Below are 25,418 nucleotides of genomic sequence, written 5' to 3' on the forward strand. Positions count from 1 at the left end.
ATCTCAATAGATTGTTTACTAGACTTGGATTTACTCATTGGTAGACAACCAGAGTTTATTGTTATCGCTTTGGGCAACATTGATTGTTTTGAATTAAATCAGGTCACTCAATTACTGTAAAGGAAGTCCAATAAGGAAGAAGTAAATTGCATAGTGAAAGCACTTAACGCTCCATTGGATCACACCGTCCCTCGGTTTTTTGCTTGTTTGTTAGCCATTACCGATTGTTTGCCCCCTTTTTTTTGATGTTTATCGCTTCGTTTGATTCTTCTGGTGTTTTAAAACCTTGTATCTCATTTCAACATCGGACACTTCTGATTATCATATTTAGGTACCAACCTTACTCAAGTTTGTCGTCTCATTTGGAAATTCGCTAATAATACCAGCATAGACCAAAAAGAGAGTAAATCTTTTCTTAACTAATATTTACTTTTAAAAGTATAAGTTTGGATGAAAAAACGTATTGCTTGCTTTAACAAGTGTAAAAACAGTAAAAGCCAATTAGTCGCTTTCACTTGTTAGAAGAAAAGTTGTTGTCCAACAAGAAATATGTGTGTCAATTTCTCTGGACGTTATCACAGATGAAGATCGAACTTGAAACCAGTTATCAGCCAATCCTTTAACCACTCAAGGTTGTTACTGGTGCTTATTTGATATCGCACGTAAAAGTTACTAAGTGGTATTTAACACTAGCAATTTGCCCGAGCTTCGTTTGGCCAGATATGAAAATACAGTCCAGATCACTTGACACCTCCCATAAAAGCCAATAACATTGGACTCATTGTTCTAGTCCCATTTAATGACCTTGCCATCATCTTATAAATTTCTTTCTAAAAGAAGCCCCTGTATCTTTAAACTTTAGGAGCATATTTTGTCTTTACATGAAACAAGACGAGCATGTTCACCAAAAGCATCGTCAACTTATAAAGCGTTAAATTAGTTTTCTTGGAAGCTGATGTCTCGTATTTGCCAAAACATTATTTAATTTAAATAAATCCGAAAGACTTTTGGCTTCACTTCAAGGTACTTTCAAGGTTTCAGCAAAGTAATACTTACGCAACTTAATTGAGTTTTGATACCACATAGTTTTTTTGCGTCATTATATAGTTTTTTACTTATACTAATAGTTTAACATAACAATTTTTTTTCTTTAATATCTATTCAACGTGCTTTAGATTTGTATGATTCATAGACTTCAATTTAAAATATAATTCCAACTTAATATATTTCATTATTGTTGAATTCGTAGCTTTTTTGCGCGACTAAGATTCAGTCCTCTTACTCAGTTTATTAAATGAATTGGATGTTTTAATTAGAAATAGATAAAAGGAGGTTTTGATTCACTCAGTACTGACAAATGTAATACAATAAATAATTATGGTCCATTTTATTGAAAAATATACTTTGTTTGACGATTATTTAGTGTTGAAAGTCGAGTAACTTTTATATTTTAGGGTGTGTACTATGTAATTTATGGGACTGCAAAAATGGGTCAAAGAAGGTTCGGTTTATTGAGGTTATGGAAATAGTAAAAATATCGTTGTATTTTATGCCAGTTACTATGCATATGGCATGTAGACAGGACTGGCTTAAGTCAACATTTTCTAAGTTTCTATATGTTATAATATGTAATAATAGTATTATAATAACTTAATAATAACATACATTTCCTTAAGATTTTAAAAACTTTTACTATATTAAAGTATGCATTCTGATGTTAATATTTTCTGACCTTTGACCTAAAATTATAATATGAGCTATAATTGTGTGATTTATGATGTCTTTTTAAAGTCAATAATAAAGTAGAAATTGCAATCCATTAGGGATGTTTCTACTGAACAAAAAGGGACAGACTTAAATAGTGCTTGCTTAGCATGCATCCGGCGTTTGTGTGGCATTCCTTTTATAACAGTCTTGGCTCAGCTTTACGTCCAAATATACATTCATTCATGATTAATATTTCTTGTTTTCAAGATGGTTGCCTAAACGTAAATCACTACATATCGTCATAACTCAGGTCGCAGTTTGGGTAATTTATTATTTTAGAGAAAAAAAAAAGATCTTTTTTATAAAATTAAAAATACACTACGCATTATTAATTAATCATTTGATTTTTTTTTGAGATAGGGATAATTAAATTGCAATACGGCTAATTAAGTAAAGTTGAAAGTGTAAGTGTTTGTCATTAGCTTCAATTAGTGATAACGTTTTCTTTTCTACTTACCTTCGAACGTTAGTAACCGTGAATAATATTTGGCATCACACAAAGTCTCTTTCATACACACAGACGGATAATTAACACGTTCCAATAGCACTTTCGAAACGAATTTATATCATTTTTATTACACTTTCATTATACTTTTCTCGTGCGTTCTGGTTTCGTTTTTCCCATTGTCTCTTTTGTACACGCGTGTCTCCAAAGATTAATACGATAATGTCACTTCAAATATCTTCATCTGTTTTTTTTATAATACTGAGTAGATGTAGATAGAACACTGTATATGTGTTCTTAAGAAGATTAAAATATTTTTAATACACTTTTTTATTTTAGTATATTTCCAAGATTACATCGATTCAAATATGTTGTCGATTATAGGAAATAAAATATGCGTGTAAATGTGAAGTTAAAATGTTCTCTTTGTTAATCTATTTTATTTTTGCCCATAAACTCTCTTAATATTCAATGTATGTTTTTAAAAAGGAATAATAAATTAAAACCAAATCAAACAAGACTACAAAGGAAATATGAATACGAAGAATGTTAAACGAGGCAAGGTAAAGTTAACAGCCGTGTACAATTTGAAAACGATGTGCTCTAGAGATCTGATTAGCAAGGTCTCGGGAAGTAACTAATTATCTCGAGACTTTTGAAAAAGAACTGTTTTACATTTTTTGTTTGTTCACAATTACCTTTGTGCGTCTCTTGAATTTTTGAACAATTTAACATCTACTTAACAAACTTTAACATTTTCATTAATTAAATTTTACGCTCCTTTGTAGTTACACAAAATACTTAAAGTTACTTAATAAGTAATAAAGCAAAAGGATGGGACTTTGTTTAAATAAGTTTTTGTGTAAAACTATCTGTCGCAAGCGACTTCGTCTGCGCGGAGTTAAAAACAAAGATAATTAGTAGCCAATGTGTTCATTCAGACCTATCTATGCCAAATTTTAGCGAGATCCTTTTAAAGAAATATCCATCTAAACATTTGCATTTATAATATTAGTAAGATTTAACACAGACATTTTATTTTATAAGTTTTCGCCTTTCGTAGTATCTATGCAATAGTTTTATTAAAGTATAATTTTTGTTACATCTTCCTTATAATCAGTATTCATAGTCCATCCTCTGTTGCTCTGAACAAAAGAAATCGTGACATAAAATGTTAAATGGTACAAAGTGCGGCGAAGCAATGTATTGAGTATTGTATGCGGTGTCGAAAGCTAATCCTATAAGGTAAAGATTTGTACCATGTTGCACGTTACGCATTATAATTCCAAATAAGATAAACAATGATGTATGTGTGAAAGTCTGAAATTAATGTATTAAGCTGCAATAATATCTCCGTTTGCTACTGAATGTTTGGCTATAAAAGTGTAAAATGTAAATGTAAAACAAACTAAGATTCTATTTGAAATATTAACAGTACAGAACTTTAGCAGTGGTAGAGCCCGCTTTAACATCTTCGCACGAATTGGCCCGGCTCGGCCGGTGAAAGACCACGACCACACAGAAAACAGGCGTCAAGTGGAAGCAATACCGCGTTTCGTCTGATGAGTGTGCGGCCCGGAGGCCTAATTTAGTCCTCTTTCCATTCCCACCCTTTTTTGTGGGAAGTGGAAGTGGACTTTCCGGATGAGAGGAAATCATGGAAAGGAAAGATATTTTCTTTCTGTGCATCCTCTCCTCCGTCGATTAAAGGTAGGCAACGCATATGCAATTGCGTATGTCTATCAGCAACGGTCACTTCGCTATTTCAGCGATTTCAGGTTGCCGCTCGCTCGTTTGCCACCTTATGATATAAAAAAGCACGAGTCCTACATTACTTACTAGGGCTAGGGCATACAAATATTCTTCAATTTACCTATTTTTCTTACATCTACTTGATATAAAATAAATGATCATAATATATGAATGTTTTCGATGTAATCGTAAACGCGTAATGATTGACGACAGGCACTGTCGTAGACACCTCGACATCATTACCGCAAACAATGGAAGTGAGCCATAAAAATAAATGATATGCATTGCTTGATCAGTCTACGAGTCTAAAAATATATTACATATACGGCAATTTATAAAAATATTATTATTGTAGACTTTCATTTCAGCGAAATGTTTTTGTAAGTTTTATGACAGTCCCTAGGAAGTTTAAATTTCAACAGAAAATGCAATTTTACTTAGCAAATGGATATTTTAATGCCTCGTTTATTAGAAGTCTGCCACTTGAGGATTGGTTTCAGAAAAGCTTTTACTAAAACATTAAGAATTCCTTGAAACGATACAAAATTCAATTTTTTTAAATATCCACTTGTTTCTGTAATTTTCCTTTTGATGAGTCTTGTTGATTTTTGGTATTTAATTAACTTTTACTTGTACAATTCATATGAAAACTTTGAATTTTCTAATATCCAGACGGCGCCATGTCAAGCCGAGAATCCGGTGACCGGATATTCTGTCACAATATCCCGCCATTATTATGCATCCTTGTGCCCATTCATTATTCGCGAGGTTATTGGTATACTCGTCTGACGTGCGTTGAAAAAAAATGATATAAATGCAAAATAAAAGCACCGTAACAATAAGTGCGTTTACGTTATGGAACATATGGGGCATGTATAACTATTTCTCGAGCTGTTCGACAGTTCTCTTGCGGTGTAATTGTTATGCCCCTTTCACATTGGAACTGCGCTTGCGGAAAACGAACGCAAAGTTTTGTACTCTGCCTAGAACTTCTATACACATAGTTTGAATTATGACAAGATAAACTTGAAATAAGAATTATATTATTGTTTTGTTTTATAATTATTATATTTTTTTTAGTTTTATAAAAATTCTAGACCACGTTTTGGCAGAGTCATGTTAATTTTTTAATATTTAGGCGGTTCTTAAAATATCACAATGTTAATAATATAGAACTAGATAGTGTCTTAAATTACCTAATGACGGAAAACAAAGATAGAAATGAATACAGTATTATGCTCTACAAGATAAAAGTCCCATCAAAGTAATCCAGTAAAGATTCAGTGTAGAAAACGCTGCGTAACCGCACATGCGTTGACGCTGTTAGTGTGAACAAGCTTTATAAAGTAAGCGAAGTAGAGCATTTGGTGGTTATTGTTGCTACAGTGGTGCGAGTTAAAAATATATAACAACGGCACTTCCACGTAAAGCTTCAACATTTAAAGTACATTGTTTTACATTGCTTTTTTCACGCAATGCAAAAATTTTAAACACCATAACTGTATAGAATTATAACCATTGCGATAATAGACTAACCTGATCCAGTTTTAAACCGACCCAGTTTTTTTTTAAGTTTAATGAAAAACATTTTATATAAATAAAAGATGTAAGCATTCACGGCCTTGACCAAGTGGAGTAGGTTGTGATCACAGATTTCCATTTTACATTATCAACTGCCTTTTATGCTTTTGTAAGAACTGAAGTTCTTTGTCGTACATTTCGAAAACATTTACTTACGTTCTAAAATGTTTTATACATGGCTCTTTGCAAATAGAAACATTATTTTCTGCAATCCAATTAAAAAAATCAAATTTTATCAGATAATCACCTAGATTCCTTTAATAAGTAAAATCTGATAGTACTAGATATTGCAAAATATAATGCTAATGCCAGTTTCACATGTGGCCAGTGCAGTACGTCTCTTTATAAAGTTGTGCCTGCTGTTGTGCCCTCGTGTGTTACTGGTATAAGCTACTGTCCCCGCCATTTGTCCTCGCTTCATCGAAATGTAATATTGTGTTGTCTTTATCCAATTACACGGCGACATGTTTGTCGATTTGTAATTGTAGGATATACATTTTGTAACCACAGGATGTAGGAATCGAATGCTAATATAAAGTTACATGCTATACGATTAGTTAAGAGAGGTTAAAACAGAGAAATTCTTTCAATTTAGATTAAGAAAGTACAATAGTTGTTTAAAGAGTTTTTAGTTTCCAATACATTATATTATGAGGTGGCAAATGAGCAAGCAGCCACTTGAATTCGCCGAAATAGCGCAACGACCGCTTTCCATAGACATCCGCAATTGAAGATCTATTGCCTACATTTAATCAATGGAGGTGTAGAAACACAGAAAATGTATATATCCCCTCTACCGTCGAAACACGGACACAATACGCACGAATTTTGATGAGTAATGCGTAGTACTTTGTAATTACTATCAACGTCCTGTTTGCCTCGTCTGCGACTTGGCCTTGAAAAACCTACGACGCTACTTTTAAGTAAATAAACAAATAAAATCAATCATGTGCTGTATTTTCTGGTAATGCAAAGGAAACATAACTTTCGTACTACGTAATACGTCTAATTAATTGTTAAATAAACTGATATAAAAACGGCTAAACACTCACGATTATTCGTACGGTGGCGGCACCAACTAGTTTCGAACCCATCTGGGGCCCTTCATCAGGGTGAATTTTGAATGGGCACCCGATGGGCTCGAAACTATTCGGCGCCGCCACCGGACGATTATACGTGAGCGTTTAGCCGTTTTTATATCAGATTATTATAATGACTCACGAAAGTTTGAATAATTGTTAAACGTTGTAATATTTCCGTTTCTAATAGAAGCGCACCTCATGTAACTGTATATTTAAGGCATTTCACTGAGTAATTTATCATTCTATGCTGCAGTTATTACGCCGAAAGTGCCGTTAAAGCGAAGTCTGTTCGCGTCTACGTTTTGCATATTGTTACGTATTATCACGGAGAGAAAATAAACAATCGGCGCCGCTTTGCTGTCGTCAAACGTCGCGGCTTAATGACCTGTCGCATTAGACCACACTGACGCTGACTCACGTTTGTTTGTGTGAACACAGAACACATGTAGCGATGCTATTCAAAAACGTTTAAGTTATTTTAGAAGTAGGTCGTAACTAAAGAAGCTAAGTCGGTACTAGTGTTATGCGACAGAATTAGCTAAAAACAAAAGATAAAAAGTCACGGGAATTATATCTCAGAAAGTTTTTCCTACATTCCTAATATGTTAGTCCCAAAGAGGAGCTAAAGCTTACCTAATGTTACCTAATTACCGTACCTAACTTATCTAAGCCTTAGTCTACTACTACGCCAGGCCAATGCGGATTAGTTGATTTTATGCTTTTGAATTACATTTCAGATATATGCAGATTGAAAAGCACTTTGATACATGGCCGGGATTCGACTCGAAGTACTTCTGTAATCTACAATCCAAGTGCTTAAACCATACTAAAGTTCCAGATACTGTCCATAAAAGTATTTTTTTCAATAATTGCACCATTTTGTAAAACAACAACGATAGCGTCATCAACAATGGTCATTAATTACGTATCACGCTTTCGCGCCTTTCGAGATTTGAACGTAAATTTGCCAGTTTTCATGTTCGCAATCATTTGACGGTTTGCGTTCGCAAAAAGTAAGCAACCGCGTGTCGAAAGAATCATTACAAGATGACTCACATAGACTTCCCCCTAAACGGGTTTCGAGTAACTGGAATTGTTTGTTGCGACTGCGCATGTTTGTAACTTCGTAGTTAATTAAGAAAATAAAAAAATATGGATGTATTTTATTATTTAAAGTAGTGTAAATTCAACGTTAAAAATTAATATTATTCTACTAAAGTTATGTGTACATTTTAAACGTTTATAACTCAAAATATACAAGTTTCAATTGATCCAGTTTCCAAAACTTTGAATCTGTAAGTATGAATGTATAATATATCACCTTGTATTATTCCGAAGCGCTTGCACATTTCGTAATATTTTTTTAGTGAAAACTATTATCCAATTTGCGAAAGTATCGTATAAAAATAGTTTTAAGCTAATATCATTAAGATTTTTCGTAGATGAGAGTAAATTCCCTATCTTGTATTGCTAAATAGTAATTATGTTTTATGACCGATAATATTTTGTAATTCTTTTTCATTTATAAAATAAACATCTTTAAGTGAAACGGGTTTTTTGTTTTGTTAAATATTCATGCCATTACGCGATGTGACAAATATTACGAAATGAAATGCGACTTTGTTAAAACACTTTTAATGAGGAAGTACGTAATAACTGCACGGTAGCACGGGTCAGTATGTTTATTCATAATGTCTCGCTGTTAAGATAACTTAAGGACCTCGAGACACGCTTAATTGAGCAAGTTTCAACGACCTCAATTGCATTACTTTAAAAGTCTATAAAAAAGTTTTCATATATTAAGTTCATAACCAGCCGTAAAATCCACAATGAATAGTTGAGATTGATAATAAGTCCTGATCTGCCATAGAAATCTATGAATTTTTGAGATTCTTTAATGAGTAACGTGTATAGTGGGACTAACACGAATATTTGCGACATGCACATTCGTATCGTCATCGTCAACTATGTCAAAATTTGTAAGAAATTTTTGGTGTACTTTACGCTGGACTGAATACAAATTTTGACAATCACGATACGATGGCGCTTGTCACAAATTTTCGTGTTAGGTCCACAGATCTCACTAATAGTAGACAACACAATGTTTGCTGATTGTACTAGTGTTTGTAGCTGTATATCTTTAAAAACTGTACACAAAATCTTATCAGCACTTATGATGTGTCATCGGCATTACAGTCCTGTTATCTCTGATAAAGGAAATGTTTTGTAGAATTTGTTACCGACATTCCGTTATACATATTGATGATAAAGCATTTTTAGTTTCCCTTTCCACCAGTGACTCTGAGATCCAATCGGATCCAATCCATATTTGGTGTAATTTTATTTCGAGTACAGTAAGGCGTTACTTTTACGTTTTTACAGCTAAATAAAAGATGGGACTTTATGTTTCTTAGAGGATTGTTCTTTTTAAATAAAATTTATTGGACTTTTACATACAAAGTTAATTTTTTTGAGCATAACAACATAGCTAACATAGCTACAATTACGTGTACATTGAGAGCTTAACACGATTGGGAGAGATGGTGCTTACTTTAAGAAACATCGACTTGACTTGTTTATAAAAACGATGTACTCTTTCTATGTTATTGTCGACATCTTATTGAGATTTGAAAGTGTCTGTTTGTGACTGTGGCTATTGGAACCTTCTCATTGTTTACCAGATGTGGTGTTAAGAAGTATGTTTTTATACGTTCGATTGCATGGGATGACAATAGGATCTTGACAATTTAAATATCACTCAGAAATTAGGTCGTACACAATGTGGTTAATTTGACGCAACGTTCTAGAGCAGTTAACAGTTCACTACTTACACGTTACAGTGATTGAATAACACGGTTAATAGAATATACGATTGGAAGACAGATTACAGTCTACTAAGAGTAATTGTAGTCCTGTTAAATTTTGAAAGATTTTTTTTTTTCATTTTCAAAAAATTTTGAAGGATGGTGATCAAACATAAAGGTAATGAGATTGAATGTAGATGGCTACATAGGTAGAGGAAGACCAAATAAATTATGGATGGATTGTGTGAAAGAGGATATGCGTAAGGAGGTGGATTCAGATATGACGATGATAGAGATGTATGGTGGAGTAGTACTGCGCCGATCCTCCGTAGGTATAAAGACAGGTTGATAGCGAATTAATGGAATAATATATATCACAGATTACTTAACGAAAGATTTGCACTGACAATTTTAGGTAAAACCGCAGTCTACCTGTTCATGATTTACTGTACTTTCTATTATAAAATACTCTGTAATTATCATCGATGGGTTTTGCAGGAAGGTTTTTGAGGTTAATAATGTTGGGTTAGTTAAGAAATTGCCGCTGTAATAACTCGTAATTCTGTTCAAATCGCTAATAAACCTTGCAAGTCTCAGTTAGACATCGTTGTTCGTCAAAGCGGTTCCAATTTACAACCCAAACATTGGGAACGCTGCTAAGTTTTGAAATTAATTACAGTCTTGACTTATTACATTGCTTTGAATAAACTTAAACAATAGACGTACGATCCAACAATTGTTTAATAATATTATTTATTTCCACCAACAAAGTGGTTTTGGTTACAAAGACCTACACGAAAAACAATAAATTAAAAGTAAAATTTAAATCGTTATTTTGAGAAAATACTATGTAACTGTGCTTACGGTCGGCACCTGATGTACTTAGGGCTGTACAATAACAATAAATAAATTAACAATACAATGAATAACACTTATCGACACACCCCTGAGCAAAATAAAAAATATTAAATCTATTACTGTTTTGTTGCTGGAATACATTACTTTCTTTTAATAAATAATTCATTACAACGGTTATGCAATGGCGAAGTTTCAGTAGTAATGGAAAAGTAAAGTCTTTTGTTCTCCGAGCACAATTAAACGGTATAATTTATAATTTAACGTTCCAATAAACTTTAATTATATTAGTAAGGAAATCGAAAGATAATTAAGTCTGATGTTTTACTGATTGAATAATTTTGTGACAAAACTATCGCTTCAGCGTTCTCATGTAGTGTGTTGCGTTTTTGACCGACATCTTTATACGAAAATAATATCGATAAGAGGGATAGCAATATTGTTTCAATACATGTGTTACGCCAGTGAAGACTCAATGTGAAACAAACCGTTTAGTTCACACTTAGAGATATTTTTGTGCGCACATTCACAATGCGCCCGCGCAGGAACAATGTCCGGGGCGTGCGCAGTCGGCCGTGCGACAATTTTCCGGCCCGTGGACACTGCGACACCACTTGCACCCACTTTACTGAGCAGCTGCAGTACTCCGATACATTCGACGATAAAAGTGCTTTTTGATTAATTGCTTCAAGTTCAAATGTTTTATCGATAATCAGTTTTGCGTTAGGATTGGCTTATAGAAGATTCTCAGATAAAACGTAGTTACATTATAAACGCAATAAACTTAGGTCGAAAAATAAAATATTTATGTCGATCTTTTTTCTGTAGAAGAAGTAAGCCCAAATAAATATAGGCTACACTACATATATTTAAATGTATTTCCTATTTTACTATATCGATTCACGCTTTAACGTAGTAAACTGATATATGTACCTGACTGTACCTCGCTACCGTAACTTGTAACTTTATGCTTTTAACGAGATGATAAAATTAATTGCGATGCACTGTTATTTAAAAATTAATTTTGCTCGTCTGTTTACAAAAGCACCTCATTAAAAATATATTTTATAAAAGACTCATTTACTGTTTAAGCGATGGAATTGTTTTCGTTTAGGGTGAATATAAAAAAATGTGCACAAAAGAAAACGGGAGGTCGTTAAGTGTTAATAGAGGTCGCATGAGTGCACGTGTACTAACAAAAATATTGTTTGTTTGTGGTTTATATTAAATTTATTTTATTTCTATTTTGTAATCTTAATTGTTTTTTTTTTATTTTTCCAATAGGATTTAATTAGAATACACGCAACTTTACCGATTGATTTGTTTTTTTTCCAGCGAGATCGCAATTCGACGGATATTTTCAAGTAATTTTGTAATTGGATTCCAATCCATGACGATATTAAAGGGATTTCAATTTAAGTGCTTTGAGTTAACGTTTCTTCGTTACGGTTAACAGTATTAAGATTAAACCTATAAATGTAACGCTAAACATAAAATAAAGATTAAATTGCTTTTCATGGACATTTGTGAAAGTTAGAATTGTTTTTCGGTGTTTATTTCGCGTGGTTCCAAAACTACAGTTTAGTTAAAAATATAAAATATGTTTTAAAATTTTTGTAACTAATTTATACATTTTTCGTAAAGCGAATACGAACATACGGATTCGCTTGAAATGTAATCCTCAAAGTTGATTTCGCACAAGACATTCCACATTATTTGAAATGTACATGACGACTTTTGCATCTTTTGCTCCATAATTTACGATCTGAATTATGAATTCCTAAACGTAGAGTTTGTCACCTCTACTCAAACTTTTTTGTAAACTGTTTTTCCCTGTATTGTGATGAATTTGTTTTCTTAGAATATGTATTGGTGTATTAGAATGTGGTGTGTTGTGTTGCAGACGGGCGGCGCGGACAGCGGGTCGGGCGGCTCGGGCGGGTCGGGCTCGGGCATGGACTGCCTGCAGCTGCGCGCGCAGCCCGGCCCCTTCCACTACCTCATCTCGGAGCAGGCTAAGTCCTTCGTCGCTTTGCAGGTATGCTGCCTACCTATTGCTTTATTTTGTCTTAAGCACGATAAGCATATATTACAAAAGGATGGAGGGAGACCAGCGGTTACTCTAGATCTCTAGTTCTCTAAACATTAAAAGAATTAACGTGCAATTTCGGTATGTCTATAATTTAAATAAAACATCAACGTAGTTTGTATGTGTATAGCGTTTAAACATGTATTTGTTGATGTATTGCAGGAGCTCCAGAATGAGGTCGGAGCCCTGCTTGAGTTCCGCGACCTCGTCATCGAGACGTTTCCCAACCTGCGCTCCAAGATGTCGCCCTCGGCGCCAACGGGCGCGCGCAGGGAGTGGGAACCCGGAGTGCGCGTGCGCCGCAAGCTGGCCGGCGCCAGCGATGGCCGCAAGCCGCAGCCCTCCGTGCAGGACTCCGGCTTCAGCACAGAGACCTCCTGCGGCAAAGACGCGCACTCTTCCTCCGCCTCCGCCTCCGCATCAGCGACCGCCACGCGCTCGCGTCCGGTCGAAGATGAGCTGTGGGCTCTGCTTGACACCATCCAACGGAAGGGCATCCGGATACGGGACGAGGCGGAATTGCTCCGGGGCGAGCTGGACGAGAGGCGGTCCGAGACTACGGAGGAGTCGTTCGCCCGTGCACTGTCCGGCGGCTGCGGGGAGTGCACGGACCTCGTGCGGCTGAGGGAGGAGCGGGATGCGCTTTTGGCTCGTGCCGCGCAACTGGAGGCGGCGGCAGCACTCGCCAGCGCGGCACCACCACCCCCGCCCGCGCCATCCACAAGCCTTGCGCCCCCTTCGCCCGCCTGCCTAGGACGACTGGACACGCCACTGCAGCGCCCCCCGCGGACGCCGCTTGTGCCCCGACCAGACTCCAAGAAATTCACGGCGATTCTCCAGGAGAGCAATCCCGTCGAACTTCAGCGCCAACTCCTCTCCTTTACAGTACAAAATCAGGTTGGTGTGTTACTGTTTCAGTTTGTTTTTCTGCTTCTAAATAATACTCTTATCGATTATTCTCTACTCATCTAAACCGTGACTTCTTACTGCTAGAACATAAAGAAACACTCTTCATACATATGTATTATATTTGCACTGTTTACATGTGGTAGTTGTTTATACACGAATAAAGTCAACAAGAAGGATATCTTTGACTCATTGATTTTATTAAAGAGAGAGAATTGCCCATTATCTAATCGAGGATTATCAAGACATAAGAAGGTCGAATCAACAACAATTGAATGACGTCACGTGGTTGGAAGCAACTCGGCATGCAATCATTTCTCAACTTTCACATGCTGATAATTTTAAGCCATGAAGTCTTTAGTGATTGTCATAGCTTTTGAAATCAAGACATCGCCCAGCGTAATTTAAGACAATAAGACTATTTAAAAACATTAAACACTTTAAGTAAATTTATACTTAACTATTATCAATATGTTACGGATATATCAAAAAGATTATAATTTGAAGCAGCATTTTAGTATAAACTGCTTGGTCACAAAAACACGACACACCTCACGTACGCTCCCTGCAACAGAAGGTCGTCATTCGGGCCCGATAAGTGACTTGTACGCCATTATTGCTGTAAGAGTGTCTATTTGCATTTTAGTGGCTACTTCGCCTTGTATTTCGTATTTTATAAACACATTTTTTTTATCTGTCGCTGACCGTGCTCTACAATAGGGTATTGTGAAATTCACCGCAATGTTATGGTTACCTTATTAACTTTACCCACGTTTATTTAGCGGTTAATCTATAGTTGAATAATAAATAAATAAAGACTAAGCAAGTTCATGTTATGTGAATGAATCGCACCGTTGATAAAGATCTCTCTTCTATATTCTTTACTGTGCCCGTTCGTCGCTTATGGGTAAACCTCCATAAGGGAGAAACTTCCGTCCCTAGGAATCTCCCCGTTCGACTATATCTATATAGCATGTTAGATGATTACATGATGATTAGAATAGTAGTATTACGTGTGTGGTTATATTTTCAGGTGTACTGCGAGCAATTGAAACGCGCCGCGGAGCAGAAGACGTTGCTGCTCGAGAGACTCGAGCGCGCCAACGAACTCAACGAAGACCTCAAGTTCCGAGTGAGTAGCGTCAGAAATTATAGCATAGTGTAAACATATAATACATGAAGTACAGACATGAATCGGGTGTAAACCCTTCGAAAAGAATGCAGACTCCTTCCATTATTCTTTTTTTTTTGAAGATGAACTTGTCGATTTTCAGTTGGAGGAGAAGAGCATAGAACTGGAAGGCGCGCGAGCTCGCGTGCGGCTGCTGGAGGGGCGGCGGAGTTCGGGCGAGTTGCACAGCAGCATGCGCGACATGCAGCCGCTCGCCATGCCTGAGCCCGAGTCGGGGCGGGGGCAGGGGCACGAGCACGAGGAGGAGGAGGAGCGGCTGTCGCAGACACCGCGCCGCCGGCCCAGCCGCATCCCGCGCCACACGCCGCACAAGGCCGCCGCGCCGCGCCCGCCCGCCGCCGAGCCGCGCCCGCCCTCCGCCCACTCGGCGCACTCGGTGCACTCGGCGCGCTCCGTGCGCTCCGGCCACTCGGCGCGCGTCCGCACCCCCGCCCCCGCACCCGGCACTGCGCCGCGCGACGAGCCCTCCGGCCTCCCCGTCCGCCGCACGCCCTCCCACGACAAGGTTCGCCTCAGAACATTGTGGAACTGGTTCCCCTTCAAAGACTCGACCTCGTAAAACTAAACCCGGCCCCTCGAAACGTTCCATCCCAAAGTGCTAATAAACCTAATAAACCCACCGTGTGACAGTGCACCAGTGACTCACTAACGCCCGGTGTCGGTCGTCGCCGCGCGCCGCCCGCTATGCCATTATGTCGATCGTAAGTTTCTTTACGTTTTCTTTTCGTTTTTCATTATCAATTATATTTTTGTTAAGTTTAATTTTTTATCGGTTCAGTTCGACGGTCAATTGTTTAACCGGATTAAGGATTATTTTCATTCATGATTGCATGGGATGTCCCGATTTATAAGAACCCTACTTATTTATTGTGTTTGTTACCAAATAAATAATAAACAAATTACTTGTACGATTTAAATCAGGATCACCCCATGTCACGTTACTCTCGGTCGGTCGCTTAGTTAGTGAGCATGATACCTACTTGTTTATTTGTTAGTAATTAACATTGTGATGGCTTTAATGTTGTATGTACGTGAATAATACACACAAAATGAATTTATTGTCATATAAAACATATCATCTAACCAATAATGACTCGAGCTGGAAATAAACATTGAATTTTAACAATAACCAATGTATATTTCTTGCTTAAAGTCGTTCATACATAATGTGTCACGATCATTGTAAATTTTCATATATTTATATAACACAATTCCACATGTATTTTCATTGTAAAATTGCTAATTAGACATAACTTAATTATTTTAGCTTTAAGTTTATTTCTTTAGCTCTCTAAGCAAATACAGTCGAACCTGGTAAACGAGAGACCCCTATAAGCGAGAAACTCAGGTTAGAGAGAAACCTAAGGAAGACAAAATGTCACGATCCCTTCGATTATTGCTATTCCAGGTTCGACTGTAACGTTGTGCATTTGGAACTTATGCATTTGTTTATGCTTGCCTTTATTTTTTATGATTGCTCATTGTTTTGACGTTTTTTTGCATACAAATAGCCTGTTTTCTGTAGTATATAGGTTGTTGTAGAAATTATGTTAAATAGATTTTTTCTTATTTTTATTTTATTATTTCTTTGAAATTGTACAAACACAGTAATATTATTTTTATTTGAAATTAACGCAATTACTTTTGCTATAAACTTTATTTGAGTAGTTACGAAAAGGTAAATCTATTTATTCACTATATCACATATTGCTAAAAGTATTAATTAGATTGAGTATTTGGTTTTTTTTTTGGTATTTTATATTTATTTTTTTGTTTTTAATTGACATAGTGGCATAACAAATACAAATTGGCTAAACACAGAGGTAAATTTTACACAACACTCGCAAACGCACTGTTGAAAATCTTGTTACATGTCCACGGCAAATAGAAAACTGGTCAACATCATACAGAATTAGTGTATTTGATAACTTTTGCACTTCTGTTTATTATTAACAAAATACAGTAATTGATTTTTATTAGAATAAAGTTTGAGAATAGGATCGAAACTAGTTGATTTAAGTCGTGTTGGTTTCTATGGAATGAATTTGCACATGTCCGAGTGAATGGGAATGTGTTTTTTAAGTGTGGCATTTTATAATTATAATGTTCTTTTATTGGATAGAAATTACTTTTTGTTTTCTATTACAGTTACAAAATTATTGTGTATTCAATTCATTTGAAATGTTTTCGATTAAAATTGTTTCAAATGCACGTTTTTAAGGTTAATAATGTGGCAAAAATAACATGGTAAAATTAAAACGAATTGCTGAAAACTAGTTATTCTGAAAAAAAAATGTTTCTTCAAACGTATTATCAGCTGCTGATTATAAGCAATTACTTACTATCGACCAAAAAAAAAAAATCTCTATAAAGTTTGCTTGTAGTCAGCGGCTGAAAATAATGAGTTGTGTAACGCGGTAGTATTGTGTGTGTGATGTAAGCGAGTGTTGTACCGGCAGATGAGCGAGTGTGCGCGCGAGTCGCTGGCGGCAGAGTACGTGGCGCGCACGGAGCGCCTCGCCCCCCTGCTGCCCGCGCTGCGCCCCCCGGGCCCCCAGTGCGCCCCCCGAGCCCCCCGCACGCGCCCCCTGCCCGCCGACCTCGCCCCCCACAACCTCGCGCTAGAGCTCACCCGCTCCATCCTGTACGAGGATGCGGACTCCATCGACATCCAAACTCTGAGGTCACTCAACTCGCACGAGGACTCGCTGTGGCACGGCAAGCCGCAGCAGTACTTCGAGAGCATGAACTACGGACAGGACTTCATCGACGACGCTGATCCACTACCGGAAAACAAAGATTTTGAAAGTGATTCTTTGGCGCAGTGAAATCGAGTTTTAAGTTTTAAGTCGGGTACTTCGCTTTATATATAATGCAATAATTCGGGATTTAGTCAAATTCACAATAATGCAAGGGGCGGAATTCATATTCTTCGAAGACCGCTGGTCGGAGTTCGACAAATAAAAGAATCTTTTGTAACGTTTATTTTTGACTATTTGAAAGTACTTTTTGTTTAACTTTTTAAATTTTATGGAATAAACACTGGGGTTCCTTTATACTTCGACAGAAATAAAAATTAAAGAACCATACCCGACTTCAAACATTTTTATATATTATTATCTAGCTTTTTACTATAAAATATTACATATAAATTTCAATAATGATAAAATTCTGTATATCAAAATATTGTGGGGCAGTGGGCATAGAGCAAGCTTCGTGTACATAAAACATGTTCCATAATGAAAACAATGTAACATTCCACCATACTTCCGGACGTCTCAAGCAAACTGTGATAATGTCACATTTTGATAACTTTAGTTGTTCTTCCTTGCATATAAAAATAATCATTAAAACTATGTTTATTATTATTATTACTGTTATAAGAAATTTATACAAAAAGATTTCCTAAAAAAATCGTTTATTTCTATTTCTAACTTCACCCTTACGGTGATAAATAGCAATTTTCCCTGGGTCCGTTTGTTTTTTTAATTGCGACTATCCCGTATGTGTTTAGAGGGTGTTCATATTTTCCATATTCTCTATGAAATAAGCGGCGCTTTTTGTATGAAGTATTACGAGTTGTGAGAGATTTAATGTGTGAAAATGGTAGCTATTTATAATTAAATATTTTCATTCCTACGCCATTACGGCCAGACTGTAATTTATAAATATATTGAATTGTGTGAGTTTGTATGAGAGAGGCTGTGAGACAAAGGAAAGCTTTGATTTAATTCATTGGTCATTATTTAGAATTGATTTTCTAAAGAATGTAAGAAAAATTATTAACAATTCAAAGCATATTTAGTTTTTTTTTGTATTTGATATACGAGAAAATTACTCAAAAATTGGTAGCAGAAGTTAGACAGGCTTTCTGTCATTCTCTAGGACTTTTGATTGAAAACGGTGAACAATAACTTATTTTTTTCGTATGCAGCAAGACCAAACGTCCAAAAGCGGTCGTCCTATTGATGTGTTGTGCGACTGCCTTTATGTTTTAAGATTGATTGAGATGATTACAGGAAAGACAAAAAACATTTATAACAAAAGTTCGGTTACAAATAGTAGGAGACTGATTTTGTATTTTAAAGACATAGTGATATGCTTACCACGGTAAGGGACGCCCCTAATCGTATATTTGGTATTAAGATATTTTTTAATTATGTGAAAATATCTTTTTAAGGTTCTAAATTTAATTTTTTAGCAATAAATATTCCAACTCTATTATATAAGTGTATTTTATGTAAATCAGTAATTAAGTAGATGAAGTGTAAACTATTGTAAGTAAATATTTGTACAGCTTCTATCCACGCTAATACAAATTGTAAATTATTAAGCAACTCCTATGTAAAATTAAGATACTCATAAATGTATTCTAGTTGACTTGGATCTAGTTGATTGTCTATTGTGTAAAATTGTACAGAAATCATATCATTATAATATACAAATTACTCAAATAAATTGTTCATATCAACTTGTCGTTTTATTTTGATTTTCATTGTCCCTTACACAACCTACAAACACAAGGGGTGTTTTTTTTTAAACTATTGAATGACCAATATCTTGTATGACCATTGAAATAAAACAGACTTAAAAATAAAGTTTATTAAAAATAAGTAACGAAATCGTTTACAATAAATTAAATAGAAATCTCAAGAACATATAACAAATCAGACAATTTAAAGAAATTATTCTGCGTCCACTTCTTCAAATTTCGGTCCCAGAGTAATATCTATTATACACAAGGTATCAGGATCTTTCTTCAATTTCACAAAGCCGTGCTGTTTCAATTCTGAAAATAGTAAAAAAAAAAACAAAATTAATGTCCATTTTCATGTTCTCCGGTTGAAGAAAAAACTACTCAATCGGTTTTATTAAATGATTTCAAGAAATTTGGGCCTTTTTATTTTAAACAGTAAAAAAGATCGGTTATTTTGACTGATTGTCGGTCCTTTTGATGTTTTATAACCAGTTTTCGTTGGAGTTCTATCGTCAAACCTGGATAGGCGAGAGTCATTGTGTGGCACGACGGGCGACCTCCATAAGCAAGAAACCTATATAATAATATAAATACCTATATAATAAAAATATCACGGTCCCATGGACTCGCTTATCTAAGTTAGGCAAATGGCTTTTTATATGCAACTTTAAAAAAATAATTTACTGAGTAGTGATGTAAAGCAGCGCGCCATGATGATGTTCCTGTGCATGTGTATGACAGGGCCCGAGGTGACGAGCCGCGCCACGTCCAGCGCGACACCCTCCCGACCCTCGCGCCCCTCCCGCAACACGCGCAGCACCTTCACCATTGTGCCCTCCGTGCCCCACTGCTCACTGCAAACAAAGGGGGGCACAGCTTTATGGCTATGGGGGATATGGCTTTTATGAACCCGCTGTATCAGCCCAAATATTGTCTTTATAATAAAAACTAACTATCGCCCGTGATTCCGTCCGCACTGTATTAAAAAAACTTAGAATGTGTCCTTCCAGACTATGTTCTACATCTGTGCCAAATTTCAACGAGATCCGTTTAGCTGTTTGGAGTTACCTACTGTTATAATAAACATCCATCTACCAATGTAAACATTCGTATGTATAATATTAGTAAGATAAGTTAAAGCAATATACCGTATAAATTTCTTAGAGTCAGTAGTTGTGTCTGTATCGCCGAGCGAGACTTTAGTGCGGTCCAGACTGCCGAGCGGGGTCTCCGTATCCTCGCTGCCGGTCTTTCGCGTGCTCCTCCTCACGTTCACCTCCGACAGCGGCTCAACCGTTCTCCCCGCCTCTACGTCAATTCTGCCTAGCTCTACGTTAACTTTGCCCGCATCTACGTCCACTCTGCCCGTCTCTATATCAACTTTGCCCACCTCTATATCCGCGAGACCCGCCTTACGGAGTAATTCTGTTACACTCATCTGACTCTCCCGTGGTGTTTGTATGTTCTCGGGGATATTTTCCTTTTCTATATCTGTAATTATGAAATTAAATTTATATAATGAGAAACACACATTCGAACCTATTAAATGTTAATGTTAGCAAATTGACAATTTTATCGCAGCGCTTTGATAGCGATTTATTATAAACTAGCTGTCGCCCGCGACTCTGTCCGCGAGAGATAAAAAAATTTATTATATATGCTTAATTTCAGCGAAAGTCGTTCTGGAAATATCTTCAAACAAACAACCACCCATCCATCTTAACTTTCGCATTTATAATATTAATAAGAAGTAAGATATAGAAAGTAAAGGTACACACAGACTGTATCAAGTTTTGTGTGTTTAAGTGGCTACTACAAGGAAATTGTCAATGAGTGCTTGAAGCGGTCCGTGTATGTCGTCTTTATAAGTGCATACCGGCAGCGATGTCGGCGTGCAGCAGCTGCTCCCCGTGCTGTCTGTACGACACGAAGCCTGAGCTTCGACGTCTTTTTGCCTGCAATTATTAACTACATTTCAAGGATTCACTTTCATCAATATTTGAGAAATAATATTCAAAGTATGTATAATACTGTGGAAAAAGTTTTCAACTAAAAAGTTTTGAACTTAACATTAATTACTTTATTTTGGGTTATCTATACATCTAGACAAATCTTTATATATATAATTCTTCTGTGAGTGTGTATGTCACTGAACTTCTCTCAAACGACTGGACCGATTTTGATGAAATTTTTTGTGTGTGTTCAAGGGGATCTGGGAATAGTTTAGATTCATAATTTTTTATCAAATATTAACTTCATGTTAATTTATTCAAATTAAAGACGTGTAGACAGGATAACGTCTGTCGGGTCCGCTAGTTGTATTATAAAACAACATAGAAACGAAATAGCAAGAGAAAAATGTAGAGTTTCATTTAGAATTTTGAATATTACAATATTTCTGTCTGATTACTTACAGTTTCGTCTTCAAATTCGCTGGTGCGTTTCCTGACTTGTGACAATGTCTCCACCACCTGAGTGGGCAGCTCCGAGATATCCAGCAGGCCCTCACCCTGGCCAGTGACGTTGACCTCCGCCCCCTCCACCTCAGTTTGCACTGGCAACTCTATCTGAGATACAGCGGCTATGCCAGAGGGTTCTCCCTCTACTGGTTGTAAATGCGATCTTGTATCTTCTTGAGCTGGCATAGCGACTGCTACCTGATTTATTAAATTTCATTATAGAATGTTTTAGATGTGTTCTATTTAGTTTCAGATATTTCAGTAAAGTTTTTTTCGCAAATTATGACATTTTACTGTATTTTTTAACACTTTATTAAAAAAAATCGGCAAGTTACGTAAAAAATCCTTGTCTTCACTGAAATTGTTATCACTAAGAAAATAACATAAACTTTTAACCGTAAGTTACTGACACTAAAATCGCCGTTAAAAACATATTTATGTTGTGTCAAACATAATGACGATATGTTTTGTACAGAGATTTTGGTTTCAGAAACCCACTATAAATATAATCTATCGATTATATAATGTAAACTGTGAAAATTAACTAAATGTAAATAAAAATATATTACCTCCAATTCTCTATTTTGTGCGGTGGTTTTGGAGACAAACTCCAAATTCCTAAGATAGAGTGTACGTAATTCGGGAGCGAAGTTTGGCCTCAGTTTGTGTCCGTCGTGCGCCGGCCGCAGTAAATACGTGGCCGCGGGTATTCTGATATTTATCACGTCTTCACTAGCCGACTGTTACAAAATTATATTTGATACTTAATCCGAGAAAATGGTCGTTTTATTTTGCAATTATATTAAAATAAATAATTACGGTTTATTACAATTTCAAATCATATAATCACTAGATGAAAACATCTAAAAACCAAAATAAAAAGAACTTTAACTGACTATGCCGACATTTTCTACACTTTTCAATAAATCAAGACTATGGGATTTCTTTTAATGGCCTAGTAAATTTAAATTTTGTCGCAGTCAGCGATGTAGAGTTGTAACAAAGTAACTATAAAGGGTTAGAAGTATTACAGGATTCAAACTTTATGGTGACCAAAAATTGTGTTTTTTTAGAGTTTTGTGCGAAATTACAAACGACCTTTAGGTTTGAATGTCAAAATATAGTCCAAACTTGGATAAGCGAAGCTCCAAAGAACGGTGATATTTTTGTCGGTTATAAAAGTTTCTGTCTAACCAGAGTTTCTCGCTCGTGAAGGTCGTCGGTTGCGACCGGACTCTCGCTCATGGAGGTCGTCAGTCGGGAAAAGACAAACTTTCGCTTATAGAGGTTTCTCGCTTATCCAGGTTTCACTAAAAAAAAATTCATTAAAGACATTACCTTGCAACGCAATTCCATCTTATTATTGGCGATCCTATCGCGCATGTAATCAGGACCGAGGCGCGTGTGATGGTCTATGATGAGACGGCGCGCGCGCCGGCGCTTAGGACTCCGCGCCTCCAACTCCTGGATCATCACCAGGACATATAACCAATGTCACCCTAAGTACTGACTTGTTCAGTAAGAATCCCAGCATAAATTCATAAAAGTAAAATGATTGCACACGAATATAAATGTTTTTTATTAGTTTTAACGATGCGATTTATTACCTCCAAAACAATTTCATCATCAGCTTTTCTCTTAGTAGCTTCGGATTGGACAGTTGTTTCAGGCTGTAGAACCACGGTCACTTCAATTTCAGGTCTGTATATCAAGAAAATATTTTTTTGGAACCATAAAGTAAAGAAAAAAAATGTTTTTGTTACTACATGCAGTCATCAGATCTATGTACTTGAAATACTAAATTATACTTTGGAAGATTTTGAACACTTACCTCGTAATATTCTTGTGAGCTAAACTACGTATGAACTAATCTTGGACTTTGGTTTAACAAATATTATTTATTACGTTACAATATGACAAAAAAAGATCGATGTTACCAAATATTTTAAAAAGTTAAACACACTAACACCAATGGTTCAGGAACGTTCAAGGCGGGAGGCGGGATTTCGGGAATTTCAGGAATTTCTGTGTACGTTATTAGAAGTTTAGTATTTTAATAGCGGTGTTAAGAAATAGAAAAAAAATATTTTACAAACCTTTTTCAATGTCACCGATTGCTGAAATCTCGGCTCCGATGGCTGGAGACATAAACAAGATTTAAAAAAAAATATGAAAAAATAGAGAATTAAAGCGAAAATTGCGAAAAATTTTCAGAATTTCACAGGTTTAGATAAAATCACTAGAAAATTAGTAAAACATCAAAATGTATGCATAGTAGAGGACTAATAGTTATATGCCGGAGGAATACTTATAAGGGAAGGATGGGGAAGGGAAGTGGATTTGATGAAGGAGGGGAGGAGGGTTCCAGCATTATTGGAAGACTTGTATCCTTTTTTTTTAATTTAGTCCACATAACTCACACTTTCTATACATGCTGACATCGTATTCTGATATCCTCTCCATCTGCAGCTCGCGAGTGGTATGAGGACGCGATTTGTCGTGCGACTTATCGCCCGACACGTCGGCAGTCTCGAGTGCGCTCAGTTGAGCGACTGAGCTGCCTTGCAGCATCTGCTCCACAGTGCGGTCCGGCGAACGCACCTCCGAACGGAGTTCACCAAAACCATCCTATTTTTACCCAAAAACGACCAAATTGGACAAATATTTCGTGTTTGTCAAATTATTTTGTTAGTGTAACGTTTTCGTCCATATTTGACTTGTTCCTGAAAGGTAGACTGACTACGGATTTCCATTTGGCATCCATTTGCATGGTCTTGGCACACTAATACATCTACGCATTGGAACAAGTTTGATCATTTGCCTTTTTACAATTAATTGTTTGATTTATTTAAACTTAATGGTTAAAAATAAAAGTCAAAATAAATTTGTATCATAAAAAAAGCTAACAAAATGTATAGTAAAAATTGAAGTACGCAACTTACATTAATTAAAAATTGTATTTCGGGTATTGTTGGTTCCTTTAGTGTTATATCATCGATGTTGGCAACCACATTGTTGCTACTCTGAAAAAAAGTTACGACGATTTTCATATATTGAACTTATTGATACTAAACTGAACACAACTTCGTATTTAAACTACGTATAATATAAATATCCAAACCTGAATTAACTCTTCAACTCTCGGCTCTTCCTCGGGTTGTTCCAAGGTTACTACAGCAAGTCTTGGTCGATGAACGTTCGGCGTATCTTCTTGTTGAATCCATCTGCGATAAAAGGCTATTATATTTAGGCATTTGTTTTCATTTAATTTTAGAGAATAGAAAAAAATCTAGTCTCTAATCCTTTTGTAATTGTTTCATATCGTAAAATAGTTTACTCACTGAATATTAAGACAATTTTTTAATTCATTTAAACATTATAAATCATGGCCGCCATAATTCGTTACGATAATCAACAAGAAACATTTCTTAAAATCAACACTTACTTTTTGTTCGAATGTTTTATTACGGTAGCATTGATCATACAAAGATCTCCTGCAAAAAATGTTATAATTAAAAGATGGTAATAAAATAAATGAATTAATAGCTAAACTTACAAACCTAAGAGGACGCTAGCTTTTCTTTGGTAAAGTCTCACCAAACCCCTGAGCAATTGCGAGCTCAATCGTAATGAGAATCTGTTTGTTGGACGCCCAGATTCGTTGGTTATTACTTCTAGTAAGTCGTCACTGAAAAAGTTTATTTTAATTTAAAATTCTTATTTATTACAACAAGAAAGTGAATGTCGATATTCCCTTACCATATTTTTCGAATATCCTGTGACCACAGTTGCCTATGCGTTATAGTAGCAAAACGCAAAGGCCACGAATCTGCGACCCAACATAAATAAAATTTGCCGCCTCTTTTTAGAGTGTCCACTGGATAAAACATTTTAATTTCAATTTCACAACTACTGTGCCCCGACAAAAAGGTTAATCTTCAATCTTCCCGCCAAACATAGACATGAATTGCAAAAAAGTAAACCATAGAGTATGGAACACAGATAGTAT

At 36.0% G+C, this 25,418-nt stretch overlaps 3 protein-coding genes across 3 annotated transcripts in view; 2 read left to right on the forward strand and 1 right to left on the reverse strand.

The window, feature by feature from the left end:
- The window catches only part of LOC106123618 (serine/arginine repetitive matrix protein 1), a 62,482-nt gene extending 47,450 nt beyond the window's left edge, over window positions 1-15,032 (forward strand). The window contains exons 2-5 of the mRNA XM_013320036.1: window positions 12,190-12,324; window positions 12,538-13,272; window positions 14,315-14,413; window positions 14,556-15,032. Coding sequence (XP_013175490.1) covers window positions 12,190-12,324; window positions 12,538-13,272; window positions 14,315-14,413; window positions 14,556-15,032 — 1,446 coding nt within the window. The remainder of the gene's footprint in view (window positions 1-12,189; window positions 12,325-12,537; window positions 13,273-14,314; window positions 14,414-14,555) is intronic.
- LOC106127782 (uncharacterized) lies at window positions 14,869-18,944 on the forward strand. The gene is made up of 2 exons (XM_013326025.1): window positions 14,869-15,174; window positions 16,933-18,944. Exons 1-2 carry the CDS (start codon window positions 15,166-15,168, stop codon window positions 17,299-17,301), a joined length of 378 nt encoding a protein of 125 aa, XP_013181479.1. The 5' UTR covers window positions 14,869-15,165; the 3' UTR covers window positions 17,302-18,944.
- Window positions 18,945-19,149: 205 nt separating this feature from the next.
- Window positions 19,150-25,351, reverse strand: LOC106123627 (uncharacterized). Its single transcript, XM_013320043.1, has 16 exons — window positions 25,169-25,351; window positions 24,970-25,097; window positions 24,855-24,903; window positions 24,531-24,633; window positions 24,352-24,432; window positions 23,830-24,037; window positions 23,506-23,547; window positions 23,377-23,434; window positions 23,017-23,110; window positions 22,748-22,873; window positions 21,979-22,149; window positions 21,365-21,607; window positions 20,827-20,905; window positions 20,099-20,441; window positions 19,635-19,804; window positions 19,150-19,262 (listed from the first exon to the last, which is right to left on the reverse strand). Exons 1-16 carry the CDS (start codon window positions 25,297-25,299, stop codon window positions 19,159-19,161), a joined length of 2,130 nt encoding a protein of 709 aa, XP_013175497.1. The 5' UTR covers window positions 25,300-25,351; the 3' UTR covers window positions 19,150-19,158.
- Window positions 25,352-25,418: the final 67 nt, after the last annotated feature.

Source organism: Papilio xuthus, unplaced genomic scaffold (assembly GCF_000836235.2).
Source record: "Papilio xuthus unplaced genomic scaffold, Pxut_1.1 DF828952.1, whole genome shotgun sequence".
NCBI lineage: Eukaryota > Metazoa > Arthropoda > Insecta > Lepidoptera > Papilionidae > Papilio > Papilio xuthus.